Source organism: Meleagris gallopavo, chromosome Z (assembly GCF_905368555.1).
Source record: "Meleagris gallopavo chromosome Z, MGAL_WU_HG_1.1, whole genome shotgun sequence".
Lineage (NCBI taxonomy): Eukaryota > Metazoa > Chordata > Aves > Galliformes > Phasianidae > Meleagris > Meleagris gallopavo.
This window is the reverse complement of record NC_139435.1, coordinates 10,814,882-10,826,733: the sequence shown is the minus strand read 5'-3', so window position 1 is coordinate 10,826,733 and position 11,852 is coordinate 10,814,882. Positions and strand designations below refer to the sequence as shown.

Sequence of the window (11,852 nt, the reverse complement as noted above, 5' to 3'; positions counted from 1 at the left end):
GGGCGGGGCTGCGGGTGGTGCTCGAATCGCGCTGCCTCAGTGCCGCGGTGTTCTGGTATGGGTCGGTTAGGGAAAATCCAAGGAAGTCTTGTAAAGGCGGTGAGGCTCTGCAGGGCAACGTGCGTGAGGTGTGGCTGATGGCCCGGATGCTGGGCCCAGAGCAGAGGAGCTGAGGAGTTGATGGCAGCTGAAGCTCCTCACAGGATTATGAGTGGTGCTGTGTGGAGCTCAGATCTTTTCAGCTCGGGATATTGTGTGATCCCGTGAACCCTGCATTGAACGACCCAGCCACACTTTTTGACTCCTCGCAGACTCACTCCTGCTGCACAGTTAGCTCCCACTCTTTTTTACATCCAACATCATTCTCGTCAAGCTGTCAGTGCGGACTATTTTTCAGGGAAAGAGACAGATGATGACACATTTGTGCTCTTCAAAGACTTAGGGCTTGGCCCAAGACTCTTTTTTCTTTGGATTAGCTATACTGTGTCAACTGAGCTAGTGCCTGTGTAACTAGTCTTCCATTCCGAAGTTTTAAAGGTAATGCTGAATCTCTCTTGCCCTGCTATGGAGAATGAAACCTAATACTTAACAGACCATCTTCCTCTTGTATCAGAGGCTGGGAAGAAAGAAAAAAAAAAAAACCCACACAGAGGAACCAAATAATAATAAAGCACAGGCAAAACAGTTCCAACACACAGAAGTTGGGAAGACTGTAAGGAGTACAGAATTTTTCAAACAAAACAAGTCACAGAATAGGAAAGCAGATAATCACAGAGACCCATGACTATCTGCTAAAATGAATCAGGATTTATGGTTGGAATTTATATGGCTGTTTCAAAGTTCTACCTTGGTTGAGAGACAAGTTACATTCTCATTTCCCCAAATATTAACTTACAAACATAGTGACTCATTTTAGATCCAGCAAAAGGGCAGGCTCACTGACAGTGTCCTAAATGCTTTACGAAAATAAAGCCGAAATTAAGAGGTGACCACACTGAAGCTTCGAGGAAATGTCAACTGCCAGGAAACCAAACTCTGAACTTCCTGCTGCTCATGAGTGTGCAGCAGGCTACAGAAGCATTGAATTTCAAGATGCAGCAGAATCAAGGCTTTTAGTTCTAACACTGAGCTCTATTGGAAGCAAATTTTAAATGGAAAAAATCTACATAGAGTCTACTCTACTATACTCTGAGAAACATATACAGCTGAACCAAGAGGACAGCCTCTGTATGAAAATACCTCTGTATGAAAATAAAAGTTGTCTGCATGAGCAACTGTATAAAAGTGCAAAATTCTGTTAAGCACAATTGGTGCCTAAAATCACTGCTCCCATAATAGAAGAGTTACAGGCAGTTCTGTTTCAGGCACATGGTTTTTGTGCTCAGTGGTTTACCCTGTACTTTTAGGGAACCTGTAATTATAAAAGAACAGAATGCTACGTTACCTCTTCACCCCTGTAGAAGTATTTCAGGTTCTATGTAGCTGATTAGATACAGAAGCTATCATAGGCAAAGTGACAAGTTTTCTACTATTAATCAAAAAGAAAAGAACAATTAAGAAACCATTTCTCTTTGCATTTTCTAGGGACTGTGAGAGAAAAAGTTACTCATCATAACCAACAAGAAGATTCACGTAAAGTTAAAACTTCTCAAAGGATTACCTGCTGCTGTCAAGGACTAGCATAGGCGACTTGAATTCCCTGTAATGATAAGAACACCTGTGGCAAACCTGTATTTCTTGTGTGTATTACAGCAAGTTATCTCCTAGAGGTATCTGAGTGTAAAGGCCAATTATCAAAAGCAGGAATATTTGGAATTCCTTATCTCCCATTTTCAAGTTTTTTAAAACCCAGAATCCTCTCAAAGAAAAGACAAAAAGCACAAACTCAAGAAAGAAATTTATCTTTGTTCACTTAGAATTGAAATCCAGTTAGTTTTACCAGCAGAAAACAAGTATTCACAATATACTGTCAATACGGCTAAGAAACATATATATTTAACATAGCTACAGAAGACTAAAAGATGACTTTGGCATCTCCACCTGTAACTTCTAGGCTTATGCTTCAGTTCTGAAAAGCTTTTTTTGCTTCTTCCTCTGAATTTTGCGCGGTTTCCTTTTATCTTTTACAATTGCCTTTGACTCCGGTTTCACAAGCTGTATTTCCACTGGCTTTTCTTCAGCTGGAGTCTCAAAGACCATTTCAGTGGGATCCTCTTCTATAAGCATTTTACTCTCCTTTTTCTTAATCTTTTGTACTTCTTTCACTTGATGTTTCTCTCTAAACTTAGCAGCCATTGACAATCTTATCAACCGTCGATGCTACAAAAATAAGGATTTAAAATAGAAGATTTAAAATAAGTAATATGTAAGAAATCAGATGTTATAACAACAGGCTACATTTCTCTGCTTAATTGTCAAAATCCACAACGCAATGTACTTCTCCACTGACAGGAATTCTGCATTCATTCCATTTTTGCACATGTATTTTGTTCTCAAACAGTTAAGGCATTACAAAGAGATTCAGGAGAAGGCACATGTGGTTCTCTTGCACGTACAGCTTGCAGTCTTCAAAGTAACTGCCGAAGAGAAGACAAGGCTGCTTACCATATTTGGGGACTGATAATAAGGATTCTCATACAAAGTTGGTCCTCCAAAGCTACCCTGGAAGATTTTTATGAGATTCAGGACAAAACGAGGCCCAATTTCTACTAGAGATGCATCCTCTTCTATTATCTGCAGTAAGAGAATACTCCATTTCAAATCAATGTATATGACCTCATAGACACTTTATACTACAATATAATATAAAACTCAAATCCAAGATACAATGTCACAGAAGTTTACAAGCTGCACTTTTACAAACACAATTCTTTTTACAGAATTCTGTTAGATTCAAGCAAGCATTTAAGAATACTACACATTTGTAAATTCCTCAGTTAGAAAGCAGGCACCAGCATACTTTGGGACAAAGCACCAAGTAAAGTTAAAAGTGAAGCTTAGGCTTTCACTACCACTTTCTCTTATTAAGAGACCCATCACAGAACCACAGCTAACAGAGAGCAGCCAGAACTTGAAAGAACTGAAACAAATCATCTCCAAAAGATACAGGAAAAGGCACCTTCTGAAAATAATTATCTTTCTTATTTTACTGTAATTGATGGATTTGATATAAAGTTACTCCGCTGAGCACCACTGAAAGAGATCGCTAACCTGGTAATTTCGAAACCATATCCTCTTGTCTGTGATGGTGAATGTGAAAACATGATCTACAAAGGGTTGGCTTTTGGGATGATACTGCGGCGTACTGAATATCTGAAATAAAAGGCAGCACTTCTCAATATCTATAGTTATAAGGGTACAAGCATTAATTTCAGTTATTAAGACTCCGATTCCAGGTTGCATACTTAAGAACAAGAGTCCCAGTGACCTTAAGAACAACCCTAATTCTTTGAGAATTTTCTGCAGACACTCAAGTGTACAATTTGTATTGTGGGGTACAAGAAGAGAAATTAAAATAACTTATGAAAGGATTTCCAAGCTACACACTGACCTGAATAAACAATTCCTTCAGCAAGGCATAGTGTGGTTCCTTGTCAAAAGTCTACAACAGAAAAAATAAAATTTTAGATACAAACTAAATGCATGAGTAATGTAAATTAAGTAAATATAAATGTAAGAACTAAACTTACTGGATCAAAGGACAGAAGGGGCCGTGAGCCTCTTAAGCAGTTTCCTGTCATCTTCAATTCTGCCAGTGTATGAACTAGTTTTAAAAAAAAAAAATCATTTTATTAATTAGATAAAGCTGTTCAGACAAGAAAGTAAGAGTCTAAACACAGTAATATCAAACAACTTACTGTTCTGCACTAAGAATTTAGCTGATGGTCCCTGTGGAGTATTTGAAAGCCTGCAGAACAGAGACAGAAGAAAATAAAAATCTTAAGAGCATCCATAAAGTTATGTTGGATATCTACAGTACACTCCAACAAATTATTTCCGTATGGAAGCAGTTTCAGTCGCTTTTACAGCAGTATTGAGTTCCTTTAGGATACTTACGCATACTTGCTTTCTGAACAATTTTGTAAAATGTTTTTGTAGTCTATGGAAACAACTACGTGTTCTAAACTTGCACTGCCTACAGCAGAAGTGCAGTATTCTTTAGGACTTAACTAAGCAGTATTTCAAGCAACCTCACTATTACAGTAACAAACTTTAGGTGGAAGCACTACCAGTGATATATATAAATGCAATTAACAAACAAAACGCAGTATTTACTTACCACATATAAAGATCTTGTTTCTTTTTAGCTTCAAAGAAGATGCACTTATTACAGTTTTTCATTTCACATACCTACACAAAATATATAAAAGAGCTATTTATACAGTCATTAAGACAATTTCAGAAACTTTTCATATTAATTTCCAGTGTCTCTTAATTGAAAGTCAACTTTCCTTTGGCATTAGCACCTTTTCAGTATCATTTTCATTTATGAAGTTACACAACTCTGTAACTAGTAAGAGGTCTTTTGAGCTTGGATATCTCTTGCACACAAAAAATAAAAATTAAAACCAGAATTACCTCATTTATTACAAACAACTTGTCTTTGCGGTCCATTTTAGTATCTGGAAAACAAAATCAATGTTGAGAAGGCATGAACACCAAATTAAAACACAACATTTTTCAATGGTGTTTGCCCAAGTTTTTACTGCTGTGAATGGAAGGTCAACTATCAAGGACTTTTTAGCCATGTCATGCTGCCATAGAATATCCTGAGTTGCAGAAGATCCACAAGGATCATGGAGTCCAACTCCTGCCTTCAATCATTTGTTCAATCCAATTGTAAATAAGCCTAGTTTGTTATAATGTATTTTTAGAATTCTAGAATGGGTCCTAGGATGCTTTTCTGTACTATAACAGATATCCAGACTATATTTTATATGTGCCTTTACTCACAAAGTCAGATTTCTACTAAAAATCCCCGATAACTTTACACAGCAAGATACTATTATGAAATTAGGTAATTAATAATACTTTGACAAAAGTAGGAGTAATCTCCCAGAGAATACAAGGATACAGTGTATGGTGTATTTGTTGGCTGAAAAAGTGTTTGTTCTTTGCTTAGGATAAGAGGCTACAGTTTCATCAAAACAGTTACCTATCACATTTTTAAAATAACAGATTCTTAGAAATACTTGATCTGAGACTACTCTGCAAATGCACTGAGAATAATGTCCAGCCCTACCTGCTTTAGAATGAGGCATCAGTGTTCTTAAGTCTTGCATTAAGTGCCTTGTTCTGAAATTAATTCCGCGGGAAGAAAAAATAAGCACCCGCTCCTTGTTCTTCCATTTACCCTAAAAAAAAATAAAATAAAAAATAAAATAAAATTAAAAAAAAACACAAGCAAGAAATTTAATTTTCTTAAAGTATCTTACAACACAGCAATAAAAGACATTTGAACTGCAGTAACAGAAAAGCACAGCAAGAGCATTCATAGCAATCTCATCACCTGCCCAGAACCTCTATCTCTGCAAAGGCTCAACTTTTTACATAACTGCTCACCACGACACTTCATGAGGTTCCCACGTGAAATCCTTTCACTACTACGAGAGGCATATAAAAACATAAAGAAATCCACACACGACGAATGTCCTAAAAAGAGCCCTCCTCCTCTGCAGAAGGACCCGAGCCCCGGAGCGGGCACAGGAACACGGACCCTTCGGATGAGCATGCGATGCGGTGCAGCGTGCTTCGACGAAAAACAAGCAGCAGCACCTACACGGCATTTCTGAGGTCCCCTCAGAATAACTCCGACACGAAGCACACGCAATGCCGTCTGGATATAGCACCCCTGTAGGCATTTCTAAAATGTTTTTTAGATTGTGGTAACGCAGTTTAATCGAACGGCCCACAGCAGTGCTTTTTTGCACAGCTTCACGGGAGCCGCACCACCAGATATCGCTTTTGCTCGCAGTTACATTACTAGAGGGCCGGAACACGTCCTCATAACCCGCGCAGCGGCTGAGCTCCCATCGCCACCCCGAGTCCCAACTCCGCCCAGCTCGGCCCAGCACACCACGCCGCTACCTGAGAGACGGGCGCCGGGATGCTGTACTCCTCCGCGGCCGCTCCCTCCGGGCCAGCCTTAGCGGCCAGCTTGGATCCGCTCGGAGCTCCCTTCGCTCGCTTCTTTGGCCGGCCAGCCGCCTCCAAGTCACGCTTCCTCTTGGCCGCCACCATCTTAGAAGCACCGCGCCGTGCGCCGCCCGCACTTCCGCCCGCACTTCCGTCCGCTCCCCGCGCCACCGGAAGTGCCCGCGCCGCTGGCTAGCTGTGGCTTCCGGCCCGTTGTAAGCCCCGTCAGGCCTCGGTAGGCCTCGTCAGACCCAGTCGGGCTCCGCCGGGGCCCGCCATGCCTTTTTCCACACAGTCGCCTGCCAGTGGCGAGCAGTACGTCCTGACGGCCAGCCTGGACAACGCCCGCAATTTGTCCAGCCTCCTGAGGGCCGTCCACTTCCAGGATCACGCCACTTGCTTCGCCACGGCCAACGGCCTTCGGGTGACCGTGGAGGATGCTAAATGCATTCAGGCCAATGCTTTTATCCAGGTAGGGGCTAGTAGGGGCTACAGGCTGAGCTGCTTCCAGTGAAGCTGTGGTTGACGGTGAGAAGGGGCTGGCAGCGGCGCTATAGGCTTGATGAAAGCTCAAATTATGTAGTAGAATTGGTGTGCAGAAGATTACCTATGGGGAAGGGGTAGCTTTAGTACAGTCATGGAGTAGTTGCAGAAGCTGATATGAGGAAGATGCAGTGATCAGAATGTGGCCATTAACAGAATCATGTAATGTTTGGAGATGGGATCTGACAGATCACCTAGTGCCAAACACTGCCGAGGACAGATCATAAAATCATTCATGTTGGAAAAAACCTTGATAGAATGAGACGTAATGGCCTCAAGTTGTGCCAGGGGAGGTTCATGTTGGACATAAGGAAAAACTTAAAAAGAGTATTAAAATGAGGTATTGGAACAGACTGACCAGGGAAGTGAAGTCATCATCCCTGGAGGTGTCCAAGAAATGAGGAGACATGGTTTAAGGAGTATGGTGGGGTATGGTTGGACTGGATGATCTCAGCAGTCTTTTCCAACTTTCATGATTCTGTGCTAAGACCAGCAATCAACTTGACCTCCTGAGTCTCACCATTAACCCAGGTCTTCTAATGCCATGTCCATATGTTTCTTAAGCACCTCCACCACTGTGCTGAGCAGCCTGTTCTAATGCTTGACCACCCTCTCCTGGAAGAGATTCTTCTTCATATCCTATCTAAGCCTCTCCTTGTGCAACTTGATATAATTTCCTTGCACCTTATCACTTGTGCCTGAGAAAAGAGACAAACCCCTCCATCACTGTGATCGTGTTTCAGGTAGTTAGTTATAAGAGAATGAAGAGATCTCCCCTTAGTCTGCTTTTCTCCAGACTAAACAACCCCACTCCTCATAAGCCACTCCTCATAAGTCTTGTTTTCTAGACTCTTCAGCAGCCTTGTTGCTCTTCTCGGCAGAGGCTCGGGTTGTCCCGGGACTGAAAGACCAAACTCAGTGATTGGTTTATTCATACGTGCTTGCTTGCATCCTTTAAACCTGTTATGCCAATGGCTCCTTGTGGCCATGTTATTCCTAGGTTCACAAGGGGGTTCCTCTGAGAGTGTTGAGCTTTTAGGTGAATTCACCACGCCTGCTGCTCAATATGTTGCTGAGAATCAGCTGCTTTGTGGTAGTCACCAGAAGAGAGTATTAGGGAAAAAAACAAACAAGCAGTCATTTGAGCAGCTTTTGAAATAGAGTCCATCCTGTCAGTGTCACCTCTGTGCCAGGAAAGATCATGGAGCAGATCCTCCTAGAAGCTATGCTAAGGCACATGGAAGGCAGGGAGGTGAATGTAGGCAGCTGTAGGCTTTACTGCTGGTAGTTTCTTTTAATCTGTAACAAAAAAGTGTTACTGTGTTCTTGGTTATACATTACTACTTTATTTAAACTTGATTTATTACACTGTTTTTTGAGGATGAAGACTGATTTTTTTTCAGTGGTTACTGTGTTACATGTAGAAAATACTGCATGTTACAGTGGTCTCTGAAAATGTAAGACATAAGTAAACTGTAAAGTAATTGCAAAACCTTCGCTGTTTTCATCTCTTCCTTTTCTCCCAAAGGCAGAAATTTTTCAGGAATTTCATGTTCATGAAGAATCAGTGATGTTCCGAATCAATTTGGCTGTTCTTCTTGACTGCTTGACCATTTTTGGTGCCAGTTCTTTGCCAGGTATAGTGCATACCTTGACCATGTGTATGTATAACCTGTAATCACACAGTGAAACCTATGCTTATCCAGTCTTAGCAAAACTTCTGACTTCTTAACTTCAAGCTCTTCTGAGAGTGGAAGCTCTCACCCTGAAGCAGGTTCCATTGAACTTTAGAACTTGTTGATCACGTGTCCCATTGCTGTGAACCGTAGAAGTAGTCACACTGAGAGCTTGGAATACAACTTGGAATTTCTTAAAATTAAAAACTGTGTCTCAACTCAGTAGCAAATGTGCTGTTTTCTATTATTTCTATGACTTGTGCAACCCTGGAATATCCCGGAGCCTAAAAAAAATTAACAGGGGTGTTTGTGAGTTAGGAAATGTTCTGGTGCAGATTTACTGGGCTTGAAGAGGCCTGCAGCAGTTTCAGGTAGAACCATGAGTTCACTGTGCTCTTGCTCCCAAAGCAGTAGCTGTTGTGTGTCATTCTCTGTTCACTCCTCTCTTCCCGATAGCCCTGCATTATGCTTTGTGAATATTTATCTCCAGTGTGCAGCTAAGGTACTGAGGCACATTACTTTCCTAAGGTCTTGCAAGAAATCTGGCTGAATTGGATAGCACTTCAGGTACTGTAAGTAAACTATCTTAGCCCCAGTGCATACTTCTTGGGTGAACAGAGCACTTCCAAACTTGTTGATTAAATGTGCAGATTACAAAATCCAAATGTTTGTTAGATTACAGAATCACAAAATGGCGTGGCTTGGCAGAGACCTATAAAATCACCCAGTTTGAATGTCCTGCCGTGGGCTGGTTTCCCCCACCAGCTCGGGCTGCCCAGGGTCCCATCCAACCCAGCCTTGCGTGCCTCTAGGGATGGGGCACCACAGCTCTCTGGGCAACAGCAGTGCCAGCGCCTCACCGCCCTCTGAGTAAAGAATTTCTTCCTTACATCTAACCTAAATCTCCCTTCTAATGTGGGAATTTGCCTTCACAGTTATGTACATTGCTTTATAAAGAATTGTATTGCTTTAAAAAAAATTAGGGAAATTTTATTTCCTGGAAGTTTATTTTTCTCCTTACTTAAGGAGTGTTCAAAAAGAAGTTTTCACAAGCAAAGATAGTTACTTAGCTGTAAGTTAGTAAGTAAGTAAAGTAAGTAAGATAAGTTAGCTTAGCTGTGTGGGTCCTATGAGATGCACTGTATATTCATGTGGAGTAGAGTGAAAGGATGTGGGCTTTCTCACGCTGCTGTACCACTGGAGCTATGTGTTGAGCTCCAGATTCCTCTGCTGTTCCTGTTGTGACTCTGACCTAAAGACCTAAACCAACTGTGCTGAACTGCACTCTGATTTTAGTAACCTAAGCATTCAGATGTTTAACGAAAGGAGGGTACAACAATAGTGCAAGCTAAGCTGTGTTAACTTTTGTTTGGGTGTGCTGTATGATGGGAAAACCTGAATTTCCTGAAGTGATCAGATGCCCTACTGGACATTCTCTGAACAAGTATTTCATTCTCCTTTTCAGGAACATCAACAGCTCTTCGGATGTGTTACCGTGGTTATGGCTATCCCTTGATGTTGTTCTTAGAAGAAGGAGGAGTAGTGACAGTGTGCAGAATTAACACTCAAGAACCTGAGGACTTGTTAGACTTTAATTTCTGCAGTACCAATGTCATCAATAAAATTATCCTACAGTCAGAGGGATTGCGAGAAGCATTTTCTGAGCTTGATATGACCAGTGAAGTTCTGCAGATTACCATGTCTCCAGATAAACCGTATTTCAGGTACTAGAAACTGTGTCTTCAGCTCAAATGTTCCTGCTTTTCCTTTTTGCATTTCCCTGGATAACGACTGGAAGTATACAAGATGAAGAGGAGGGAACTTTTACAGAGTATTAGTTCTTCTAAGGAGAAATGTACTGAATATAGCAAATCACAGCAAATCACTGGTAAAAACTATTCTAATGGTCACAGTTTAGCATTTTTAGCTAAATAAAGTGAAACAAATGATAGTGTTTTGTAAAATAGCTGTAGTAATATGCAAGCTGGCTGCTTCTGACAGATTTTTAGGAGAAGTCCTTAAGAGAATTAGAATCTGGGGTTGTTGGTTGATGAAAGACTCAACACGAGCCAGCCAACTGTATCTTGGGTTGCATCATAAGACGCATGACCAGCAGGTTGAGGGAGGTGATTCTGTCCCTCTACACTGCTCTCATGAGACCCCATGATTTTTTGTAGCTGCTATCAGTTGTTATGGGATGGTGCCTTTTGTCTTGCAGGTTATCCACTTTTGGAAATGCAGGAAATGCACATCTGGACTATTCCAAGTATTCAGATTTAATGGAAGCATTCCACTGTAACCAAACGCAGACACACAGGTCAGTAAGTCCGTGATGAGTGTACTCTGTAGCTCATTCATTTGCGATAGAAAATGAAAAAAGCTGATTTTGTGTTACTCTAGTAAAATTCTGTGTCTCTGATCAAAAGCTAAGTGATATCAATATCTAACTGATGAAGTTACCACGAAAAGATTAACACAGTATGATGCTAATTATTTTGTAGTCATTCTAATGAGTTTAGTTGGGGATAGTGTTTCAGCTACTCCTTACCTGCTTTTTTTGAATGCCATTTTTCTCCCCTACAGGTACAAGATTTCTTTGCTTAAACCATCTACAAAGGCACTGGCTTTATCTTGTAAAGTCTCAATTCGAACAGATAACCGAGGATTTCTTTCACTGCAGTATATGATCAGGAATGAAGATGGACAGATCTGTTTTGTAGAATACTATTGTTGCCCCAATGAGGAAATCGTTGAAGCAGAATTGTAGCTGCATATTCTGATTCTAGTGTCTGTATTATATTTATGAACATAAGAAGTGTTGTATGTTTATAATACTGATTGAAATCTGTAAAGAGAGATAGAGTTGGTAATATTATGTACTTTTTTTTACAGCTGTGGGATTAAAAATAAGAAGTCTTCTTTCATAAATTCCCCTGCCACTGTTTCTCAGCCTTGACACAGAAAAAAAGCAGAAAGTAGTATTAATCTCCAAAAGTCACAGATACCACACACCTTAAAGCTGTCTTCTTGTAATATGCTGCTGTCATTTACAGCATTGTCCAATCATTTTTGTTTATGTTTTGGCTTTTCTGGCTTTGTATTCTGACTGGTTATAAGCAATTACAGAAGGGGAAGTGTGAGTACTAGCTGTATGCTAAATAGCCAGTTAACTTCCAATTTCCTAATTTGTCTTGAAAGATAATGACATTTTCAGTTTCATTTCATCATAGCAGCAGGTGCCTTCTTTTTGCAAACACTGACATGGTGTTTTGGTGAAACTAATGGGCTTGTCATCATAGAATCATAGAGTGGCTTGGGTTGAAAGGGACCTCTAGGATCATCAAGTTCTAAGCCCCTGCCACAGGCAGGGTTGCCAACTGTTAGATTAAGTACCAGAGCAGATTGCCCAGGGCCCCATCTAACTTGGCCTAAAACACCTCCAGGGACGGTGCATTCATGTTTATGCTCACGTTATGTTTTTCTTCAACCAGAACCCGG

The 11,852-nt window shown here is 40.9% G+C and overlaps 2 protein-coding genes across 2 annotated transcripts; one reads left to right on the top strand and one right to left on the bottom strand.

Moving 5' to 3' along the window:
- Window positions 1-1,885: 1,885 nt before the first annotated feature.
- Window positions 1,886-6,277, bottom strand: BRIX1 (biogenesis of ribosomes BRX1). Its single transcript, XM_010725323.4, has 10 exons — window positions 6,088-6,277; window positions 5,243-5,354; window positions 4,579-4,622; window positions 4,280-4,350; window positions 3,858-3,907; window positions 3,690-3,763; window positions 3,551-3,601; window positions 3,211-3,312; window positions 2,605-2,733; window positions 1,886-2,319 (listed from the first exon to the last, which is right to left on the bottom strand). The coding sequence occupies exons 1-10, from the start codon at window positions 6,238-6,240 to the stop codon at window positions 2,056-2,058; spliced, it is 1,050 nt and encodes a 349-aa protein (XP_010723625.2). The 5' UTR covers window positions 6,241-6,277; the 3' UTR covers window positions 1,886-2,055.
- Window positions 6,278-6,282: 5 nt separating this feature from the next.
- On the top strand, window positions 6,283-11,578 carry RAD1 (RAD1 checkpoint DNA exonuclease). Its single transcript, XM_010725322.4, has 5 exons — window positions 6,283-6,607; window positions 8,207-8,315; window positions 9,820-10,078; window positions 10,573-10,671; window positions 10,938-11,578. Exons 1-5 carry the CDS (start codon window positions 6,413-6,415, stop codon window positions 11,119-11,121), a joined length of 846 nt encoding a protein of 281 aa, XP_010723624.1. The 5' UTR covers window positions 6,283-6,412; the 3' UTR covers window positions 11,122-11,578.
- Window positions 11,579-11,852: the final 274 nt, after the last annotated feature.

Bases quoted from the DNA above. Each gene is read 5' to 3' on its own strand.
- BRIX1 (XM_010725323.4), bottom strand. From the start codon at position 6,240: ATGGTGGCGGCCAAGAGGAAGCGTGACTTGGAGGCGGCTGGCCGGCCA. The intron at 3,908-4,279 runs GTAAGTAAATAC...TCTGTTCTGCAG, and splicing joins AAACAAGATCTTTATATGTG to GCTTTCAAATACTCCACAGG. The intron at 2,734-3,210 runs GTTAGCGATCTC...CTCTTACTGCAG, and splicing joins TATGGTTTCGAAATTACCAG to ATAATAGAAGAGGATGCATC.
- RAD1 (XM_010725322.4), top strand. From the start codon at position 6,413: ATGCCTTTTTCCACACAGTCGCCTGCCAGTGGCGAGCAGTACGTCCTG. The intron at 8,316-9,819 runs GTATAGTGCATA...TCTCCTTTTCAG, and splicing joins TGGTGCCAGTTCTTTGCCAG to GAACATCAACAGCTCTTCGG. The intron at 10,672-10,937 runs GTCAGTAAGTCC...TCTCCCCTACAG, and splicing joins AACCAAACGCAGACACACAG to GTACAAGATTTCTTTGCTTA.